The sequence below is a fragment of the Chiloscyllium plagiosum genome, unplaced genomic scaffold (genome assembly GCF_037043375.1).
Source record: "Chiloscyllium plagiosum isolate Xiang-an unplaced genomic scaffold, Cpla_swu_hap1 HiC_scaffold_27, whole genome shotgun sequence".
NCBI lineage: Eukaryota > Metazoa > Chordata > Chondrichthyes > Orectolobiformes > Hemiscylliidae > Chiloscyllium > Chiloscyllium plagiosum.
Window position 1 is genome coordinate 66,410,706 of NW_028270165.1, and position 23,178 is coordinate 66,433,883.

Below are 23,178 nucleotides of genomic sequence, written 5' to 3' on the forward strand. Positions count from 1 at the left end.
CGTTGAAATTAGTTTCAAAACCGCGAAAATGCCAGAAGTATCAAAGTCAGTAATCAGGAATGGAACAACACAAATGTTAATGATAGTATCAATCATAACTACCAGCAGGTGGAGATGAACGGGATGACAGCAACAAATCAGGTCCTGTGGAAGAGATTATGCAAATATTCGTGAAGGTGAAATTTAATTCAGGAGGACAAATGCCAGCAGTATTTTGCAAACTTAATGACGTGCGATCGTCACAACGTCAACAGAATGCTTACCAGAACAGGTCACATGGGCAATTCCCTTGTGATCACACTCCTTTTGCGTTGGTCCCAGGGAGAGACAGTCGGACAGAGAGGATTCACTTCCCTTACACTTCACATCATTCTGCCAGATTATGCCTTTACCCTGGGAATAAGCGGACCCTCCTTGGGATGGTAGAGCGAAGCCACATACCAGCTCTCTGCAGACAACGTTGGCCTCAGTTATATCCCAGGAATCACCACACAACGCGCCCCAACTTTTATCGCACATTATCTCCACTCTCCCAGAACAGTTGCTGCTTCCTCCAACCAGGCTCACGCTGTGTTGCGAATCTGTGATAAAGAACTGGTTATTACTGCAAGTATGACAAAACAGAAACGTCATTCCGAGAATTGACACATTCATGAGGACGCACCTGCTTGCTTATGGCAAGAATTTGAATTGAGGGACTGCTCCTTTGTTACATTGGTCTCTGTGAAGAGGAGGAACATGTTGACTCCATTGGAAATCAGTTTTTGAAATGACAACCGAAATTTGAGATTTGTTGTGTTACCTGAACAAACAACACCTGCATCTTCCCTGTGTTCGCAGTTGTGTTGACCCCACGGATTTCTCTTACATTGCCACAGGGTTGGCTCGTGTGACAGGCACTCCACGTCATCGAGCCAAATAGGTCCCGTTCCTGCTCCGAATAACTGAGTGTAATAATCAATGGACTGGAGAGCACCGCACTGCAACTGTTTACAAATCACTTCCCCATCGTGGAAGTCCAGACTTTCTGAGCACACCGTTCCCCAGGCCTCATTGTAGAACACTTCCACTCTCCCCTCACACCGATGCTTTCCATTCACCAGCCGCATTTCCTTGTGTTCTGTTTATATAATAACAGACAGCCATATTGACAGATTGTTTATGTCTTCAGTACGAAACAGTGACCATCCTCTGATATGCAGCACAGGTGTCATAAACTAAGGTGATACATAAGCAATCTTATTATGCGATTGGAAGAAGTTCAAGATATATAAAGGGGAAGCAAGACAGAAGATGCATTGTTCATGGAGTTTGAAAAGACATTGAACAATGTGCCACGAGAACCTTGAAAGGATTGATAATGCAAAGTTGTAGAGTAAAGAAACTGACAGCAAACCGAAAGTCTGGCGTCACAATAGGTTGTCAGCTTTACAGAAGACTGGAAGTGATCTGCTGGAATTGGGACAGATCGCATGGCTATTTAATATTGCAGGAAGCAAATTACGTTTGGTAACCCCAAGCCAACTCCGAACATTCTGATTGACAACAAATTACAGAGGATGGTTGAAGTTCAAGACGATCACCACAAAGACAAATGCATAGTAATAAATGGGCAGTATGGGTGTCCAGTGCGTGATAAAATTTTAATTCACTTAAGTCTAATGTGGTGAAATCTGACAGAAAGGATGAAGAGGGCAGACACTAATTGTAAGCAAGAAGTCCTTCTGATACTTGGTTTCAGAGAGATCAAGGGAGACACAGAAGGCTGGGCTGGTCAGTGGCTGTGTATAAAACTTGAAATCATAAATAACAGTCTGTGACACGTAAGTCCTTTTGGACATTGCAGAGAATATTCATTTCACCCAGACTAGTGACGCTGGTCCATCAATTACACATTTCCCACTTAGCATGACGTATTATTTGGATAAATATATGCATGGGAAGACTGTTTATTACTGATAATAAAACCAGAGAGTCATAGAGATGTCCAGCTCAGAAACAAACTCTTTGGTCCAGCTCATCCATGCCGACCAGTTATCCTAACCTAATCTAGTCCCATGTGTCTGCACTTTGCCCACATTCGTCTGAACATTTCCTGTTCGTAAAGCCGTCCAGGTGCCTTCCAAATACTGCAAATGTCGCAACGTCCATTACTTCTTCTGGAAGTTTTTTTCTATCCAAGTATCACACACTGAGTTAAAAAGATGCCCCTTAGTTCCCTTTTATATTTTCCCATCTCACCTTAAACCTATGCCCTCTATTTCTGAACACACTCACCTAGGGAAATCCTATCCATGCCCCTTATGATTTCATAAACCTCAATAAGGTTACCCCTCTGTCTCCGACACTTCAGGGAAAATAGCCCCAGAATCGTCGCTCACTATAGCTCAAATTTTCCAGCCTCGCAATATCTCCTTGCAAATTATTTTTTTCTGTTTTCAAGTTTTATAACATCCTTCCGATAGGAAAGAGACCAGAATTGCACGCAATATTCAAAAACTGGCCGAACCAATGTCCTTTGCGGCTGCAACATGACCTCCCAACTCTTGTACTCAATACTCTGAGCAAGAAAGGAAAGCATACCTAACGTCTTCTTCACTATCCTATCTACCTGCGACTCCACATTCAAGGAACTATGAGCATGAACTCTAAGGTTTCTTTGCTCAGCAACGTTTCCGAGGACCATATCATTACGTGTATAATTCCTGCCCTGATTTGCTTTTCCAAAATGCAGCACCTCGTATTCATTCAAATTAAAATCCATCTGACACTCCTCAGCGTATTGCCCGATTTGATCAACATCCCATTTTATTCTGAGGTTACCTTTTTCACTGCCCACTACACTTTCAATTTTGGTGTCATCTGCAACCTCACTAACTAGGCCTCCTATTTTCACATCCGAATCAGTTTTTGTAAATGACGAAGAGTTGTGAACCCAGCACCTCTACTGCTTTGCCCCATCAATCATCTTTGTTACTTCTTCAAAAGCATCAACCAATTTCGTGAGACATGATTTACCGTGCACGAAGTCATGCTGACTATCCATAATCTGTCCTTGCCTTTCCAAATTCATGTAAATTCTGTCTCTCAGGACGCCCTCCAACAACTTGCCCAGCACCAATATCAGGCTCACCGGTCTATCGTTCCCTGGCATTTCCTTATGACATTTCTTAAATAGTGGCACCACGTCAGCATACCTACAGTCTTTCAACACCTCACCTATGACTATTGATGGTGTAAATGTCTCAGCAAGGCGGCCAGCAATCACTTCCCTAGCATCCCATAGGGTTCTAGGGTACACCTGCTCATGTTCTGGTGATGTAACCACTTTTATCAATTTCAAGGCATCCAGTAACTCCTCTGTAATATGAACATTTTTCAAGATGTCGCCATCAATTTCCCTACATTCTATGTCTTCCATGTCGTTCTCCATAGTAAACTCTGAACTCAATGTAGCATTGGCCTGATCTGGAACACGGCATTCAATTGCTGCCTCTGCTGTAAATACTTCATAATTCACTATACAATCGTTCATATGAAGCTTGGTTGATGACATTCTATGCCACTCACAACATTGAGCGTGTTCTCACCTGAACACATTATTCTTACGTCCTCTTTATGAGAACAGTCGTCTTGCTGACCGAATGGTGCTGAAGGGCATTCCCAGAGAAATGATTCGTTTCCAGAACAGTTCACATCTTTCAACCAAACTGGCCCTGTGCCCGGTCCACAGGAGGAAGGAAGTGCCCTTTCCAGTGCACCTCCACAATCCAGTTGTTTACAAACCACTTCAGCGTCTCTCACATCCCAGGAGTCATCACAAACTGATCCCCATGTCCCTTTGTAGTAAATTTCCAATCGACCAGCACAACGGGTTCCTCCATCTGACAGCCTTAACTGGATATGTTCTGTTGGACAATAACACAGATGATTATAATTTCAATACACACTCCCTTCTTCGTTCAATGAAGCATGGTATATTGATTCTGGTAAAGCGGGTTTCACAGTTTCCTGTGAGATGGAACAAAACCCTGAAACAGAATATCTGACAACATTAACAGACTAAATCAGACCTTCATCTGTGAGGAATCTTCTCACCTGAACAGAGGATGCCTACGCCCCCACTGTCAGTCACAGACGATTTCAAAGAATTGGAGATGTTGCAATCCCGGAGCTGTGATTCCTGTCCGTGACACTGGATACCATGCACCAACGGACGCTCATTACTGTCCACGTAGTTTGAAGAGTTATGCGTTTCCAAGGCATAACCGCACCCCAGCTGTCTGCAGACAACATGAGCAGCATTCTCATCCCACAGGGAGTTCTGCACTCTGCCCCAGCTTCCATTGTAGTAAACCTCAACTTGGCCATCACAGCGGTTTCTCCCATTCACCAGTCTTGGTGACCAACTTTCATCTGCAACATGAGATTTATTTAGAACAACCATTGCACTGAACAAGATAAAATCGAGAAATAACATTTAAAGGTAAATGTACGATGTTTAAAAATCATTAAAGATAGCTGTTCCGACAGCTTTATAGAAAGTGTTAGTATTGCTATCACCTTTCTGTTCCAAACATTTGAGAAGAGGAAATGAAATGGCCTGTGAAGGGCACAGAACGTTGGTTGGGAGGTGATACGAAGGAACTGAGAAGCAAGGAATTGAAATGATCCCTGCCTTTTCCCAACAGATCACTGCGGTCTGGCTACATTTTATCTCAGGAAACATTAGTAAAAATTCCAAACAATGCAATCAACGTCTTTGTTTTTGACATGTCCATTCTGAAGTTGCAAACTCCCCCCCACCGACATCCTGCCAATGTGTCAGAGTATTTCTAACTCGGATTTCCTCACCACCTCTGAAGCACGCATGGAGTGTGCGAGAGGAACGCAGTGAGTCTGGAAACATCGTCGGAGAGAAAGGGGGATTTGACGTTTGAAGTATGTTCTCTGTAGATGCAGAGATGAAGATAATTCATTGTCATCTCACGTGGTATTTGTAAAATATTTAGAAATTCGACACAAGTGTGGATTTAAGACGCATTAAGTCCGAAAAAAATGCTGTGATATCTCAGAACATCGTTGTACCAAATCAAGCATGGAACTTTGATTAATAAAGCGATGGAATGTGAAGTTTAGGAAGGATGTCACTTTTTTACATTTCAGAATGGCAGCTGATGGTGTTCAAACTCAGTGAATAATCCCAGCAAGAAATTTTGTCCAAGTGACATGGAAACCAACATTAATTATCGCAAAATTTCACCGGATTAACTATTTTCCCTCAGGAAGGACATCTACCAGACTTACCAGACACACCCGAGCAGATGACATTGGCGATATTTCCATGGGAGCAGTTGAGCATGTCTCCCTGTGAAATTGGGCAGTCCCACAATCGTCTCGCATTTCCATGGCAATTGTACTTATCCGTCCACACTGGTCCGGTTCCCCTCCCAAATCGATCATCTCTGTGGATCGACTTGACAGTCCCACATTGAAGGTGCTCACAGACAACACTGGCGGTTTTTGAGTCAAAGAAATCACCACACAACGTTCCCCACTGCTCCCCGTGCAGGACCTCCACTCGCCCAGAGCACCTGTTCTCCCCACCAACCAACCGGGGCCCATGGTTTCCTGTTTTGGGAGCAAGTATAAGTGCACAGATAGACTTATGTGGGAATATGAATTGTTTGAACGAGGCAGTTGAAGAATAAAGAAGTTAATCACAACCGTTGATCACCAGAAGTATGGTGGACACACATGTCACGGTCGAGGGCAAGAGAGGTGGTCTGCATTTGAATCATATTGATTCGGACAACTGAACACTATTGTCAAATACACATTGATATTAAACAATGTAAATTAAAATCAACGTGAAAGGTGATTGAACTAAAATGATAGCCTTTAGAATCAATATTAGGTTTAGAATACGATGGTGGAACAAATGACCATGACGACATATGTCAGGTGACGAGGTATTGTGAACTAGAAATTCTTGCTAAAGAATTTGTTGGAAAGAAAGGTATCCAATTGCTTTGGAGAGTTTGGAACCGTCCTTCAAAATATTACTGGGGCCAGGAAGGCAAACAAAAACTAGTGTTAATGCGAATTTAATTGTCCGATATTCACTCCAATATACCTATGTTAACTTGTGCTTATTCTCATTCAAGAATCACACAACGACAGGTTATAGTCCAACAGGTGTAATTGGAAGTACACTAGCTTTCGGAGCGCTGCTCCTTCATCAGGTGGTTGTGATGAAGGAGCCACCGGATGAAGGAGCAGCGCTCCAAAAGCTAGTGCTTCCAACTTAACCTTTTGGACTGTAATCAGGTGTTGTGTGATTTTTAACTTTGCACATCCCAGTCCAACACCGGCATCTCCAAATCATAGTATTCTCATTATAGATTTTTAGACAATTTGGACAATACAATATGTTGGGTGCAGACAATTTGCAATCATGAAGAAATCTCTTTTCCAATACAAGTGTGGTACATTTCAAAACATCTTAATTTCTGATAATTGCATGTATATTTTACCACATTAAAATTAATGCGTTACTACATTGGAAAACACTGGGAGTAGTTTAAATTTGGCACTGATCGAGCAATGCCAGAAATCCCAGCGCCATCACTTTCACCAACATTAAAGTGAAATGTGTCTTTTTTTTCCCTTTAAGTCTGTACTCACCGGAACAGATCAGGGTGACATTGTTGTGTCTATTGCAATCGAAGTGAGTTGTTGAAGACCGATGACAATTCCCCAGTTGAGTCTCGTTGCCCGTACATTCAAATACTTTCGAACCCATGAGTACAGTACTGTCTCCAGAACGAGCAGAGCTTGAAATAGATACGGCCACTCCACAATGAAGCTGTGCACAGACCACATTGGCGTTTTTCAAATCCCAGTCAAGACCACACACTGTTTGCCAGGTGTCTTCAAACAAGACTTCCAGTCTTCCGTGGCATTGAGAATTTTCAGATACTAACATGACTTGCTCTGTAGAAAGATCACTGAATCATAATGAATTGCAAAAACAATAATTAATATTATTGACCGATTAATATTCATTCGATTCCAACGTGAATCATTCCATCACTCTATGCTGGTGTAGTCCCCCTACACTAAAATTTATATTCACCTCCCAGATTCCTTCCCATCAGGGGGTCCAACTGAAAGCGATTTTCAGACTGCAGATAAATTATATAAACTGATTCTGTCAGCTAACACAACGTAGAATCTTATTACGCATTGAGTTCCATGTGTGATAGTTCCAGCGGTGCAACTCTCTCAATGTAGCTTCAAGTGAAATCACAAAGTACGCCTGCCCTGCACCTTCACTGGAGTGAAAACAGTAACAGGTACTCAACTCTGTGATTACCTTTTGATATTCAACACTTTATATAATGATACCGAATAAATTAGTGATTCTATTATTCCGACATTAATTATGACTGGCATTTGCCATTCTGTTAACATATCCCTTTCTTGTTTTAGACAGTAACAGGTTCTGATGCAACGACACAGAAACAACAGAAGATTTTTACCTGAACAGATGACACCAGCATCATTGGAATGTGGATTAGTGTAGTGACCCCATTCATATGATGGACAGTCCCGCAGAGTGCGCTCTGTCCCCCTGCACCAAAACATTCCAGTCACAATGGGTCCAGATCCTTCTCCAAAGTGAGCCCCACGTGGGGCAGAAAGCGCGATCCCACAGTCCAGCTCCCGACACACAACAGTCGCAGCATGCATGTCCCAATAATCATCATGCACAGTCCCCCACTGTCCCTGGTAGTGAATCTCCACTCGACCAGCGCAAGGACTGTCCCCATTCTTCAGTCTCAGACTCACCGTCTCTGCAAAGTACAGAAATAGCAACTAAGATTGACAATGTTTAAACATGAAAACTCTCAACACAGTCCAGATTCACCGTTCAGCATGCAATGGCTCTGAGGGGGTGGGACAAATGCACTTTGCCGCAAATAACTCAGAAACCGAACTGCATTGGGTGGAAGAGGAAGGGACGTTTTAATAAGGGATAATCGCACACGGGGGTCAGAGAAATGTTTCCACAGAAACACTTACTCTAAACTAGCCAAGTTGAGAAGATAGTTATTATTCATTCAGAGGATATGGGCGTCGCTGCCTGGGTCAGCATTTATCATCCATCCCGAGGCACCTCCTTGAGTCGGTGGAGTTGAGTTGCCTTGTCGAACTGCTGCAGTCCAGGTGCTGTAGGCGGAGTCACACTGTCCTCGGGGGAGGGGGGAGGGGAATTCTAGCATTACATCTCCAGCACAGGATGGTGAGTGGTTTAGAGGGAGGACTTACAGGTGATGGTTACTCCATGTACCGGCTGACTCTTGTCCTTCTAAATGGAAGAGGTCGGGTGTTTGGCTCGTGCTGACTCAGCAGCTTTGGTGAATTTCTGCAGAGCCTCTTGTTGAATTTAGATTAATCTAAAAGTGTGGAAACAGGCCCTTCGGCCCAACAAGTCCACACCGACCCGCCGAAACACAACCCACCCAGACCCATTCCCCTCCATCTAACTTGGCCAATTCTCCTAACGTGCACATTTTTGGACTGTGGGAGGAAACCGGAGCAGACGAAGGAAACCCACGCAGATAATGTGCAAACTCCACACAGAGAGTCGCCTGAGGCGGGAATTGAACCCGGGTCTCTAGCGCTGTGAGGCAGCAGTGCTAACTACTGTGCCACATGCCACATGCCACCCACTGCTAGTTTACACTGCTGCGAGCGTACATCAATGATGAAGGGAATGGATGTGGTGCCAATCAAGCAAGCTGATTTTGGGTGAATGGTGTCAAGCTTCCAGTGTATTGTTGAAGTTGCACACATCCAGGCAAGTATTCAGAATATAATTCAACTTCAGTAAACCCAAGAGGCACAGGTCAGTAATGGTTTCCATTCCATTGTGCTCAGCACTGACTGGCAAGAAAAAACATGGACCCACGCTGAAACGTCAGAAAATGTAATGGTACTTCCATCTATCAAGGCCAGAACTATTGTCCCATGTATGGTTATGTTAGACTGATGCACAATGAAATAATTTAAATGTGTTTCAAAAAGCGGCACTGCATTTCTAGCTGACCTTTCGCACTCTCCTGATTCATCGTCTCTTTATCTGAGAACGTCCAGTGGGAGATTGCTACTCATAATCTCGTCACCAGGGATCCTGACAATGGAGAACTTCGAGAGTAATGTATCCCCCTTCCGTGTTGAACGGATGTACCAGAACTTAGTGATGCCAATGCATTTGATAATGACATGGAATTACCTTTGCTATTGGCCTGGGTGTCGACAGGTCTGCCTGAAATAGAAGAATAAGAATAAAGTGTCAGGAAGCAATGCAACTCTTAGGAATGAATTCAACAAATACCAATAAAGTGAGAGTAGCAATTGTCATCATTTTGCGAAATAAATGATAACCAGCAATGTGAAATCATAATTTCAAGCAATATATAGAAAACAGGAAATGAAATTTCTGTAGCAAACACATATGGTCATTTATCTTCCTAAATGCAACTTATTTGTTTACACACAGGCAGACACACTGCCAAACAAATGCGATGGGGCACTGGTGAGCCTCTTTGCATCCATGAGTTGTCAGTGTGAAGCTCTCGCAAAATTACTGGACGTTCTGCTCGGTGCTGCGCTGCCGACTTACTCAACATCGTTATGATCCCCATACAGAGCATTAACTTTTCTCAATGACCAAAGCAAGGCGCCCCCATCGAAAGTTTGCATAAGCTTAGGATGTTTATTCGAGCAACAAGACTCAAAGTAACGAGTCAGCAAATCAATCCAGAAAGTGCGATTCTCTTTTCAAAGTGTTGCATTTGGCACCTGAAAGATTAGGTTACATTCTGTTCCTCGATCTACATAGCTGCAAAGGGTCAGTCATGAATAATGTCTAATAGGAATTCTCAGTTTACGCAACTCCAAGACATGCGGTTTTACCGTGGATCAATACAAACAGTTCAATATATAAATGTCTGCAAACAATTCCAGTGGTCAAAACAAACCACGAAATGTATTCGGTCCAAGGATATGATGCTACCTCTTTTAACACACTGCTTAATTAATTCCATCATCTTTCCTCATTGCCCATGTATGCATTACTCACGTTGGTTTGCACTGGGGGCAGAATGGTGACGAACCCGTAATGCACTTTTGTAAAAATTCAAGGGTTTGCCGAGCTTGCCCTGTTAATGATGTACATTATTAATAACATTGACTCCTACCAAAAGTCAACGCAGGAGTTGAAACAGCTTTGAGATTTAAATTAAGTTAAAATTTCTCTGATTGTGTTGCAAACATTGGTGATTTCTAGCTTCCTACAAGTTATTTGCCAAAGAACAACAAGCCGTGCAATTGTGATGTTTTTGAGAATGGGGCACAGACTTTCCCAAAATTTGCATTCACATGCGGATAAAAGTTCAAAATTAGCTCATGATACCAGACATTGATGTGTTCAAACCATGACAGCTACCAATTTTAGTTGGGGAGAAAGTGAGGACTGCAGATGCTGGAGATCAGAGCTGAAAATGTGTTGCTGGAAACACCTGAAGAAGGGCTCATGCCCGAAACGTCGATTCTCCTGTTCCCTGGATGCTGCCTGACCTGCTGCGCTTTTCCAGCAACACAGTGGGCGGCACGGTGGCACAGTGGTTAGCACTGCTGCTTCACAGCGCCAGAGACCCGGGTTCAGTTCCCGCCTCAGGCGACTGACTGTGTGGAGTTTGCAGGTTCTCCCCGTGTCTGCGTGGGTTTCCTCCGGGTGCTCCGGTTACCTCCCACAGTCCAAAGATGTGCAGGGTCAGGTGAATTGGCCATGCTAAAATTGCCCGTAGTGTTAGGTAAGGGGTAAATGTAGGGGTATGGGGTGGGTTTCGCTTCGGCGGGTCGGTGTGGACTTGTTGGGCCGAAGGGCCTGTTTCCACACTGTAATCTAATCTAATCTAAAAAATCTAATTTTCAGCACCAATTTTAGTTGGGCATGGAAAGGACAGCAGAAGGATAGACAAATGGTGGAACGTAAGGCAAATAAAGGTGGTGGGGAAAATTTTGGCAACCTAGAAAATTACTTGTAAGGTATATTTAAAGTTTTTTTTTCATTTCTTCAACGTTTACTTATTGATTAAGTGTGCTTAGACAGAAGGACCAAGACCTTCAAAGGCTGAGATAGTTGAATTTGATAGAATACCTGGCAGAATAATCAGCAATGCAACTTAAAGTTAAAATTGTCAATAGAATTAATTCGTGAATAAACAGAGAAGTTAAGATGATTTTTTATCTAGTTCTCCTCAGGCCGATAGAAAACCATTGTGCACAATTATATGCAAATGCGTGATTCACAAAAGTTGTTATCGTCCTTCTGGAAGCGCAAAAGAGCGATACTCGAATAAAAATATGAAAGCTTTCTATTTGCGACAAGGTTGTCTTGGGCCTGAGGTGGTTGGCTTTTAAGCGATAGTGCTGGTGCAGATAGAGTCACCCAAGATTGTGACTTGCTCCGTCAAGGCAGGTGAAGAAAAATAATTGATCTCATGAGATGATCATTGGAAGAGTAAGGGACATAAACGTTAAAGTTACGGGAAGAGTTGTGGTGTGAATTGGAATGATACTCAGTGGGATAACGGATGATATGGGCATTATTGTAAAATGCATAGTGATATTACGGCAAGGGCGCTGAAAATCAACATAGAGAGTGAGGGATCGAAAATATTCGCCTTTGGACGCACGTTCCGTTCAGAATACAATGGTGGAACAAATGACCATGATGATACACGTCTGATGATGACGTATTGTGAGATGGAAATTCTTGCTGAAGAATTTATGGAAAGCGTGATGTTCAATAATTTCAAACAGTTTAAAAAAAGTTGTTCAAAATTATTATCGGGGCAAAAAATACCATCTTGGCATAAATTTAATTGCTCGATATTCACTTCAATGTCTATATATTCACTCATGCTAAGTATTACCGCGATGATCTACCTTTCGACAATCTCGACAATAACGTATGTTGACTGCAGACAGTTAACGAACTTGAAAATAATTCTTTTCCAATGCAAATACAGACATTTTAAAACATCTTAAATTTCCAATAATTGCAGAGTTTTTTTTTAAGTGACGTTGTACTTAGCGCATGATCACATTGGAAATCACAAGGATTGGTTTAGATTTGACACTGTTAGACCAATTCAGGAATCCCTGCGCAATCACTTTCACAAACGTTAAAGCAAAATGTATCTCATTTTTTTTCATTACCTCTGGACTCACCAGAACATATCAGGGTGACATTGTTGTGTGCACTGCAATCCTGGTGATTAACTAGAGACCGAGGGCACTTCCCCAGATGAGTCTCGTTGCCCGTACATTGAATGACCTCAGCAGCCATTAGCACATTACCGCCTCCCGAATGAGCAGAGCTTGACACAGACACGGCGACGCCACAATTAAGCTGTGCACAGACCACGTTGGCGTTTTTTAAATCCCAGTCAAGACCACACACTGTTTTCCAGGTGTCAACGAACTGTATCTCCAGTCTGCCAAAGCATTCGGCACTTCCAGGCACCAATCTTGGAAGGACGTGGTCTGAAAAAACACCCACTGAATCAGAAAAAAAAAGTAACTGGAACAATAATTGACATAATTGACTGATGAACATTTAATGATTGATTGGTGCATTTGTTTATGAAATATTCCATCATTCTGTGTGGGTCTGGTGTCCTGTCGACCTCGTTTATAGTCACCATCAGATACCGGAGCCTTAGCTAGTCTGATAGAGAGGGATGAAAACACTTTCAGCCTGCAGATAAATGACACAAAGTGATTCTGCGGGCAGGCACAATATCGAATCGCATTTTCCATTGGGATGTATATATGATAGTTGCAGCGGTGCAGCACTCTCAATGTGGCTTCAAATGACATCACAATGGACACCTGTTCCTGCTGCTTCACCGGAGAGTAAACAGCAGGTACTCATTTCTCACATTATCTTCAAATGTTCAACACTTTATGTAATGGTAACGAATAAATCAGTGGTACTGTTGTAATGATGTTGCTCGTTGTTGAACAACTGCTGTTCAGTCACAGTATTACTTTCTGGATTCACACAGTGCCGGGTTGTGATACAACTGCAGGGAAACGGTGGCCGATTTTTACCTGAGCAGATGACACCAGCATTATTGGTGTATGACCCGGTGTAATGAGCCCATGTCACTGATTGACAGTACCGCAGAGCGCGCTCGGTCCCATTGCACTCAACGTTCCAGGTCATAATGGGTCCGGATCCTTCTCCAAAGTAAGCCTGCCTTGGGGCAGAGACTGCACTCCCACAGTCCAGCTCCCGACAAACAACAGAAGCATCCAGAAGGTCCCATTCATCATCATCCACAGTCCCCCACAGCGAAAAGTAGTGAATCCCCACTCGACCAGCGCAAGGACTGCCCCCATTCTCAAGTCTCAGCCTCACCGTCTCTGTAAAACACAGGAATAGCAACGGAGGTTAACAAATTATAAACATGAAAACTCTTATCACAGCCCAAATCCCCACTTCACCGTGCAATAGCTGTGAGGGGATGGCACACCCTACACTGAGCAATAATGTAACTCAGAAAATGAACCACATATGTTGAATGTGGAAGGGACGTTTAATTGAATGGGGCTCACTCACAGAGAGCGAGGGTCAGAGAAATGTTTCCAAAGAATCAGCTATTCTAAACGGGCCAACTTGAAAATATTTGTATTATTCATTCATGGGACATAGACGTTGCTTCCTGAGTCAACATTTATCAAATATCCCTCCCCGCCTCCTTCAGTAGGTCATTGTGAGCTGTCTACGTGAACCACTGCAGTCCATGTGCTGTCGGTAGAGTCATAATGTCCTTAGGGAGGGAATTCTAGGATTCTCAATCAGCAATATATCTCCAAGACAGGACAGTGAGTTGTTCAGAATGGGGAGTACACGAGCAGTGATTATCCCATGTATCTGCTGCCTCTTGTCCCTGTCGATGGAAGTGGTCGAGTGCTTGACAAATGCTCACCTAGGAGCTTTAGTGCATTTCTGCAGTGCCTCGTGTCGATGGGTCACACTGCTGCAACTGAGCGTCAATGATGGAGGGCGTCGATGTTAATTGATATTGTGCCAATCAAGCGAGGGCTGCATTGTCCTAAATGGTGTCGAACCTCTTGTGTAATGTTGAAGCTGCACCCATCCAGGCAAGTGTTCAGAAAATATTTCAACTTCAGTGAAGCCGAAAGGGGCGGGCCAGGAATGGTCTGTTTTCCATCGTGATCAGCACTCACTGCCGAGTAAATACCATGGACGCGCCCTGGGAACATCAGAAAATGCATCGGCATTTTCGCCTATTGCAGCAAGAAATATTCTGGGTTGTGTTGTTATGTGAGACCAATCTCACCGCTCAGCAGTGACTGAAATAATAAAAATGAGTTTCCAACAGCAGCACTGTGTGTTTGTAGGTGATTTTTCACACTCTCCCCATTCATGCTCTCTCGATCTGAGAACAGCAATATAAGTGGAAGCTGATCCTTCACACTCTCTTCTCCAGGAGCCCTCATTCATTCGCTTTGTACCTGAGAACAGCAGTGTGAGTGGGAGTTCACAGCTCACACTGAATCACCAGGAACCTTAGAAATACAGATCTTCAGGTGTAATGCATCCCCTTCAGTTATATAGACATGATATTTTAACACATGAAGTTTAATGCATGAGGATGAACACCACAGCATGGTATTTGGACGGTTACACCAGAATATAGCGGTTCTACTCCATGTGATAATGATTTGTATTTACCTGTGCTAGCGGCTTGAGTGTCGACAAGTCTGCCTGAAATAGAGGAATCAGAAAATAAAGTATCAGGAATCAGTGCAACACTTGGAAATATATTCGATATATGCAACTGAACTGTAGGTAATAATAGTCATTAATTTTCGAAATAAATGAAAAATTGAAGTGTGAAATCATGATGTCAAGCAATACATAGAAAACAAGAATTGTGACATATGCAGCAAACATCGATGCTCATTTCTTTGCAAGAATTTAACCGAGTGGTTTTCACACAGGCAGACGCTGGTGAGCCTCTTTATGATCCATGAGTTGGCAGCTTGGAGTTTTCACAAAATTACTTATTGTTCTGCTCGATACTGCACTGACTACATAGTTAACATAATTAGGAACGCCATGCAGAGCATTAATATTTCCTCGTGGCCAAAGCAAGGCGCTCCCATCAAACATTTGCTGCAGTGTAAGGTTTTCACTCGAACAATACTGGAAGAGACAATGATACACAATAACTAGTCAGCAAATAAATTCCGAATGAGTGATTCTTTCTAAATGTTGCATGTGGCATCTTGGACATTAGGTTTTATCGTGTTCCCCGACTGCACAGCAGCAGCAAGGGTCAGTCATGAATAATGCCTAACAGGCGGTAAGTATTGCTGGCTCACTGCTTCAGGAATCCGTGCTCAACTCCAGCCTCAGGTGAAAGCCTATGTGGAGTTTGTACATTAGTCCTGTGTCTGTGTGGGTTTCCTCCGGGTGCTTCGGTTCCCTCCCACAATCCAAAGAAATGCAAGTTAGATGAATTGGCCGTGCTAAATTGCCCATAGTGTTCTGGGATGTATTGTTTAGGTGCATTAGTCAGAGGAAATGTCGGGGAATGGGTCCAGGTGGGATACTCTTTGGAGGGTCGGCTTGGACTTGTGGGGCCGAAGGGCATTCCTCTTCACTATTGAGATTCTATGATTCTATCATTCAAACTCCAAGACATGCAATTCTACTATTGATAAATGGAGAGAGTTTGATAAGTTTTTGTCTAAAACAAGAGTTTTAGTGTTCAAAGCAAAAAAAGATGGTCGTTTTGTGAAAGAAGCCTGTACTCCCTCTTTCAACAGACTGCCTAGTTAGTTGCAGTGACTTTCCTCATCACACTTAAATCGTTGCTCTGAGTATATACTATTCACGTTCATTTGCACTGGGGACAGGATGGTTACGAAGCCATTTGCATTTTATAAAAGTTCAAATGTTTACTGAGCTTGCCTTGTTATTTATGACCATTGATAATATTTTGTACTCCTTTCCCAATTTTCCCGCATGTGTCATAAACGTTGAGGATTTTCCGTTTCTTGCGAAGTCTCTCCCATGCAACTTCTAAATAATCTCTAAGACTCTAATTCATTGATTTCCATCTCGAAATCGTTTTATTTAAGCTTTTAAGCGTTAAGCCAACACAGTATGTTTGTCAGATGTGTTCACAAATGGTCACTCAGCACTGGCTGTGATTCATTCAGACCCGAATGTGTAGATTCACTTTTAAAATCATTCATCGACCTGAACCATCTTCTTGCCCGTTTATTGTGATTTGACAATGTACTTACAATGATGTGTTAAATATATATTGGTTTTTTTTAGAATGCAGTTAGCCATGGTAAACGAACAACAAAATTCTAATCCAGTATTTTAATGCCTGACGCATACACCAAGTTATTCCGTTTTTTCATCCTGTAAAATTTCACTTCTTCTGCTTTCTCAGACTGAACTTATTCACTTCATTAAACCACAAACTGGGTCACCGGTTCTCCCAAATACAACTGATTAATACCTTTGGTTGTGAGAATTTGTAACAATTGTTTCATACACTGTTCCATATATTCCAAACAGCTTGCAATATTAAATATCTTTCGAAACTCTCTGCACAATATTGCAGCAGATTGGTTGCTGACCCCAATGTGATATATGAGACTTTTACCATGCCTCACTAACTGGGCCATTTTGTAAACAATAAATCCACATCAGATCAGTGGCATCATTTCGAACACACTAACTAATTGGAGCACTGTTACAAACTAAGGCCACAGAAGCAATTTTGCTTGCAACACGAGACTGGATGCTATTACAGAATACTTCCGATTATTCCAGAACATGCATGTGCGTTTGAACACCTTTCAAAATTTACTACTTGACATGATACTTCTTTGGCAATATTGTGGAGGACACAATTTACAATGTGGAATACGCTGAGAATGGGTGCAATCACTGAGTTCTACTCATTTCACTCCAACATACTCTATCCTTACGACTATTGCTGTCTTTTTCCAGCTGAATCCGCGTAACTAGCATGATGACACATTCTTTCCGTGACTACTTGAGCGAGACACGGGGGACAGATATTTTTTCTGAAGAAGGGCCTGTGCCCGAAACGTCGAATCTCCTGTTCCTTGGATGCTGCCTGACCTGCTGTGCTGTTCCAGCAATAAAGTTTCAACCAGGACAGATATTTTTATCAAGAAACTTGGACAGTATAGTTAAATTTCAAGTGTAATTGCCATTTGTCTGAAATCTCTGTAATTCAATTAATAGTCAGTCGTAATGGGCAATATATCAAAAGAAACTACTGCCAGAAACACAGGTCCGTCGTCACTTTTGCATGTGGATAATATTAGATTCCTTACAGTATGGAAACAGACCCTACGGCCTTACAAGTCCATACCGACCCTCCGAAGAGCGACCCACCCCCCAGCCCGATTTCACGACCCTATATGTACGCTTGTCTAATGTAGCTAACGCTATGGACAATTTAGCATAGCCAATTCACATGACCTGCTCATCTTTGGAGTGTGGGAGGAAACCCACGCAGATAAGGGGAGAATGTGCAAACTCCACACAACAGTCACGGAAGGCAGGAATAGAACCCGGGTCCCTGGTGCTCTGAGGCAGCAGCGCGAACCACTGAGTCACCGTGGATTAACGTTGAACATAAATTACACTCAAAATGTCGGCATCAATTTATTCACGGCTCCTTTTGTCTGATTTTCGTCATCGATTAAAAAGAAAATAACGTCCTGACTGGATTTTAAATTATCCCCGCATAGTGAGTAATTTTGGAAATAAGGAATTCAATTCAAATAAAAGAAAGAAAAAGAGCTAGAACATAGAACAATACCGTGTAGAGCAGACCTTCAGCCCTCGATGTTGCACCGACCTGTGAACTAATCTAAGCTCATCCCCCATGTACTTATCCAAAGATTGTTTAAGTCTCCTAATATGGCTGAGCTAACTACGTACTCTCTGAGTAAAGAATCTGCCTCTGACATCTGTCTTAAATCTGTCAACTTTCAATTTATAGTTATGCCCTTTCGTACGAGTTAACTTTCACTGTCTACCCTATGCAATCCTCTGATCATTTTGTATATCTCTATCAAATCCACTCTTCGCCCTTCTTTTCCAAAGAGAACAGACCCAAGTCTCTCAGTCTTTCCTCATAAGAGCTTCCCTCCAGACCAGGCAAAATCCTAGTAAATCGCCTCTGTGCTTTTTCCAATGCTTCCACATCCTTCCTGTAATGGGGCAAACAGAACTGTACGCAATATTCCAAGTGCGGCCGCACTTGCATTTTGTACAGTTGCAACATGACATTGCGGCTCCGGAACTCAATCCATCTACCAACGAAATCTAATCACCGTGCGCCTTCTTAACAGCACTATCAACCTGGGTGGCAACTTTCATGGCTCTACATACATGGACTCCAAGGTCCTTCTGCACATCCACACTACCAAGAATCTCTCCATTGACCCAGTACTCTGCCATCCTGTTATTCTTCCCAAAGTGAATCATCTCACATTTAGCTGCCCTGAACTCCGTCATCTCTTAGCCCAACTCTGCAGTTTATCCAAGTCCCCCTGCACTAACCCATCCACGTACGCCTGCGTCTAAGTCATTTATAAAAATGGCAAACCGCAGTAGTCCCAAAACAGATCCTTGTGGCACACCACAAGTAACCGAAATCCAAGCTGAATATTTTCCATCAACCACCACTCGTTGTCTTCTTTCAGAAAGCCAGTTTGCAATCCAAACTGCTTAATCACCCTCAATCTCATGCCTCTGAATTTTCTCCAACATACACATGAAACAAACCAACGTGTCTAACCGTTCACAACTTTGAAAGATTGAACTCGAATGGAAAATAAAAATATACAAGAGACCCAGACCCAGAGTAATTTCACTAGTCTAACAAATCTGCTGGGTGAATGGAAAAGAACTTTAGCGTCTGGAAGTCTCAAACAGATACAGAAAACGCTGGAGAAACCCCGTAGGTTTAGCAGGATCTGTTCAAAGAGAGACAATGTTAACTTTACGAGTCTGGTAGGACAGTTTTATTCTCTGTGCTTCACGTCTGCAGAATATTCATACCAGACTTGAAATGTTAACCGTGCTTCTGTCTTTATAGATGCTGCTCGACTTTCTGAGTTTTTCCAGAATTATCTACATGTCTTCAAGGTACGAACCTGTTATCCAAACACTACAAAAATTGTTGTTAGCAGAAAGGCATAAAACTTCATTCTCTATGTATTAAACAGTTGCTTCATGAAAATTATCCCGTGGCCTCGAAAACATCATGAATCCATGATCAATGCTCAGCTCTGGAATTAGCACCTTAAAAGTTGACTAACACAACCCAACTCAGCGCCTTCAGACAACCTAACCAAACAGCAGGCACGCCACCCACAAAGGGGCACAGAAAATGGAACTCTGCCAAATGGAAGTGCCAATCCTGACTGGAATGACAGTGGTATCAATTGACTGATGCGTGAACAAGGCTTTGTAATCCTCTTCCTCGGGTGTTGTGGATATGTTCAGATTCAATAGAATGCAGTGTTTCCTGAATTAAGATCGCCAACACTAATTTGGAATTTCAGTATTGCTGACCAAATCAGATATTGTCATATTTTTGAACAAACATTTAAAAAAAATCGCAGGATTGCTATCTTAATATTTATTTAAAAATCACACAACACCAGGTTATAATCCAACAGGTTTAATTGGAAGCACACTAGCTTTCGGAGCGACGCTCCTTCATCAGGTGATCGGAATCCCTCGCTCCGAAAGCTAGTGTGCTTCCAATTAAACCTGTTGGACTATAACCTGGTGTTGTGTGATTTTTAACTTTGTACACCCCAGTCCAACACCGGAAACTCCGATTCATGACTAATATTTATTGTCATTTAATCCATTCATCATTAAAAATAATCAAAGCAAATGTTTCAGTCAGGATGTTTCAGTGATATGGCTTTTGGATCAGTTACGGTATTAACGATTATCTATAGTAAAATATCTGTGCTGCAACAATATGCTTATATAAATCATGAATGCAGAATCGGTGACTTAAAATGACAGTTCCATTACTTATGTCACAACCTGGTCAAGCAGCCCTTGCTATAAGCACGACTGAGAGAAAGTCTATGCCTGTGTCAGTTCAAACCATATTAAACACAGTATTGGCTAGTGTTTTACAGACACCAAGTTCACTGTTAGCCCAGAATCTGCTGAACCCGCTTGTACACCTCTATCAAGTCACCCCTAAACCTTCTTTTCTCCAATGAAAACAACCCCAAGTGCCTCAGCCTTTCCTCATACGATCTTTCTACCATGCCAGGCAACATCCTGGTAAGCCTCCTCTGCACCGGTTCCACTGCCTCCACACCCTTCCTATAGTATGGCGAACAAAACTGCACACAATACTCCAGATGCCGCCGCACCAGAGTCTTATACAACTGCAACATGATTAGGTTATCTTAACAAGATTCCTGGCAAAAACAAAACAAACAAGACAGGACACGAAAACTGCCTTGATATTTTAGTTTAGATCATCTCTAAAACTAAGTTTTGCACAACTCGAACTAGAGAAAAGGAAATATCTTTAAAATTTATTTAAATTTTCGAAGCGCTAACACCGCCAAAACCTGGTACGATTATCAGCCTTGCTTCAATTTGCAGCAGTCTCGCTGTTGGTTCGGAAAGGCATTTGTTCAAACACATTTCCAGCAGCGTGAGGTAAATTTACAACGCTGAATTAACAGCGCAGTAGTGGGTGTGTTTTGCATACGTTTTAATGTCCTGGAGATTCCGCTGGAAAAGAAGAGGTTGGATAGTGTTGGGTTATTCCCTGAGCAGCATTTACAAGTCATTTTGCAGAACGTCTCATCACGAGAACATTCCAATATGTAACAAGACATCACTTGGCTAGTGGTGAGAAGGGCAATTTCTCATGCACAGTCAATAGGTCTGTGCCACCACACGGTGCCTGGGTTGACTGGAGGACATGAGACTATCAGACATCTCCTTCTGAAATGCGCCTTTGCAAATTCAGTCTGGAGGACGATTTGGGACGTTTGTCGAGGTAATCCTGAGCAGCTCCGTGACGCAGGACGGTGTAGTCATCAATCTGTTGCTGGGACACACACCGAGACAAATAACAACTGCGTCTGGAGGGCCATTAACTGTTGAAAGGCATTATTTGCTCTGTCTGAAACGTCTTCATCTTCCAAAGCAAAGAGACCACTTCAACTGAGTGTTGCCGACTGGTGATTCCAAGTCCAGGATTAAGCACTTAGGGATGCACCAAGCATGCGGTGCAGTGAGGAAAGACCACTGCCTGAGGTCTTCCTGCTTCAGTCAAATGGGGATCCGTTCAGGTATCGGACTCTTATGATGCCTCAAATATATGTAAATATGATATTGTCCAAGAAAGAGATGCCTTTGGTTTCTCTGCTGAATAGAATCAAACTCTAGTGGGGTTGTTTTTAACTTCAACATGCGACAGCACAGAACCGAAGTGTTTGAATAACTACTTTTACGTATAAAGATATTTTATCAAGACAGCAACCTTTTTTGTTGTATAAGAAAAGAAAATAACTTTTTTTTTTGGAAAAGACGCTAAACGGGATAATCTGCCTGAACTCTTAAAGGCAACTGTGCCGAAACAAGCAGTGGACCTTATACACGTTGAAGTGGTCAGTCACAAACTTTCGAACAAATTCAAAAAAATGAGAAAGACACTTCAGGATAAAGAAGAACTGCACGTGCTGGGAATCGGCAACAAAATCAGAAACTTGCTGGAAATAATCAGCAGGTCTGTCAGCATCTGTGGTAGAAAAGCAGAGTGAGCGTTACCGGTTTCAGAGCCCCTTCTGTCTTTCCAAGATAATCAGCTAACTGCGCCCCTTATCACAGTAATGTTGTAACACTTGCCTCTGAACACATTGCCTGTCACCTTTCCAAAATTACACAACTGTATCAACAAGAAAGTGTATCAAACTGGCGGGCAACTCCTTCATTCCATGGAGGGCGCAACTCCTTCATTCCATGGAGGGCGCAAAATAAACGCAATGCTTTCTCCAAAATGGTGGTGGAATTAAACAGCCGAAATACTGTGCAAAATTACTGCCAGCACATGCTTCTAAAAATTCAAAAAAGTCAGTTTATATTTTGCATTGTCCCAGGTATTGACAAATAAATGAAGGAAATTTTCTGTTTGTCAACAGGGTTCTCTGTTACACACAATGTTAAACAAACGAGAGACACGATTAATAACAGACCCAAATTGGCTTAGGAGGTTTTCAACTCCAATACCTGTATAGAAACCGTGAATAAAATGCCAGGATTGGGGAGTAGGGTTGGGGGTGGTGATCCCCCAAGAAGAAGGGCTTATGCCCGAAACGTCGATTCTCCTGTTCCCTGGATGCTGCCTAACCTGCTGCGCTTTTCCAGCAACACATTTTCAGCTCTGATCTCCTACATCTGCAGACCTCACTTTCTCCTGGGGGTGGTGATCCCTCAGGAACAGTTGCATAAACAATCAGAAAAATAATGAAGAGAACATAATTGCCATGACACGTTGTATCAATATTTTCTCTCGCAAAAACTGGTCATTAAATTATTCCTACCTGCATCTAGCTAATGATTGGCGTGTCGATGGTTAAGGAAATATGGTAAAATAGACCATAACTCACAGTTCAATAGCTGCAGAAGAAGCAGGTTCAGGAGGCTTGCAAGCATCGTCCCAGCTGCTGGTAACAGGTGAAATCTGAACATTAGCGAAATGATACTTTAGACATACAGAGCTTCATTTAACGCATCTATTGACTCATCGATTCCTGTAAGAGTTAGTTCGTCAGCCACTGTTTGTGGAGAGGCACGTGCTTCTTTCCAACAACCAATAGCTTTTGATGTGCGCGCACTGTGAAATTAACTCGGGTCTTCTCCACCAATCAGAGGTGATGTGACCATTAATGGGTACAATGAAACCGGGTTCCAAACATCAGCTCATTTTGAGAGAATCAACGACGTTTAAG

At 42.6% G+C, this 23,178-nt stretch overlaps 1 protein-coding gene across 1 annotated transcript; it reads right to left on the reverse strand.

Moving 5' to 3' along the window:
* Positions 1 to 88: 88 nt before the first annotated feature.
* On the reverse strand, positions 89 to 22,962 carry LOC148144515 (scavenger receptor cysteine-rich domain-containing protein DMBT1-like). Its single transcript, XM_087975371.1, has 14 exons — positions 22,837 to 22,962; positions 14,843 to 14,875; positions 13,192 to 13,506; positions 12,307 to 12,621; positions 9,302 to 9,334; positions 7,545 to 7,859; positions 6,688 to 6,996; positions 5,308 to 5,631; positions 4,099 to 4,416; positions 3,591 to 3,908; positions 803 to 1,120; positions 665 to 721; positions 264 to 581; positions 89 to 144 (listed from the first exon to the last, which is right to left on the reverse strand). Exons 1-14 carry the CDS (start codon positions 22,916 to 22,918, stop codon positions 89 to 91), a joined length of 3,111 nt encoding a protein of 1,036 aa, XP_087831497.1. The 5' UTR covers positions 22,919 to 22,962.
* Positions 22,963 to 23,178: the final 216 nt, after the last annotated feature.

Coding starts and splice junctions, on each gene's coding strand:
- LOC148144515 (XM_087975371.1), bottom strand. CDS start 22,918: ATGTTCAGATTTCACCTGTTACCAGCAGCTGGGACGATGCTTGCAAGC. Junction 7,860..9,301: donor CACCCAGGCCAATAGCAAAG/GTAATTCCATGT, acceptor TGTACTTTGCAG/AGACGGTGAGTCTGAGACTG. Junction 1,121..3,590: donor CGTAAGAATAATGTGTTCAG/GTGAGAACACGC, acceptor TTATATAAACAG/AACACAAGGAAATGCGGCTG.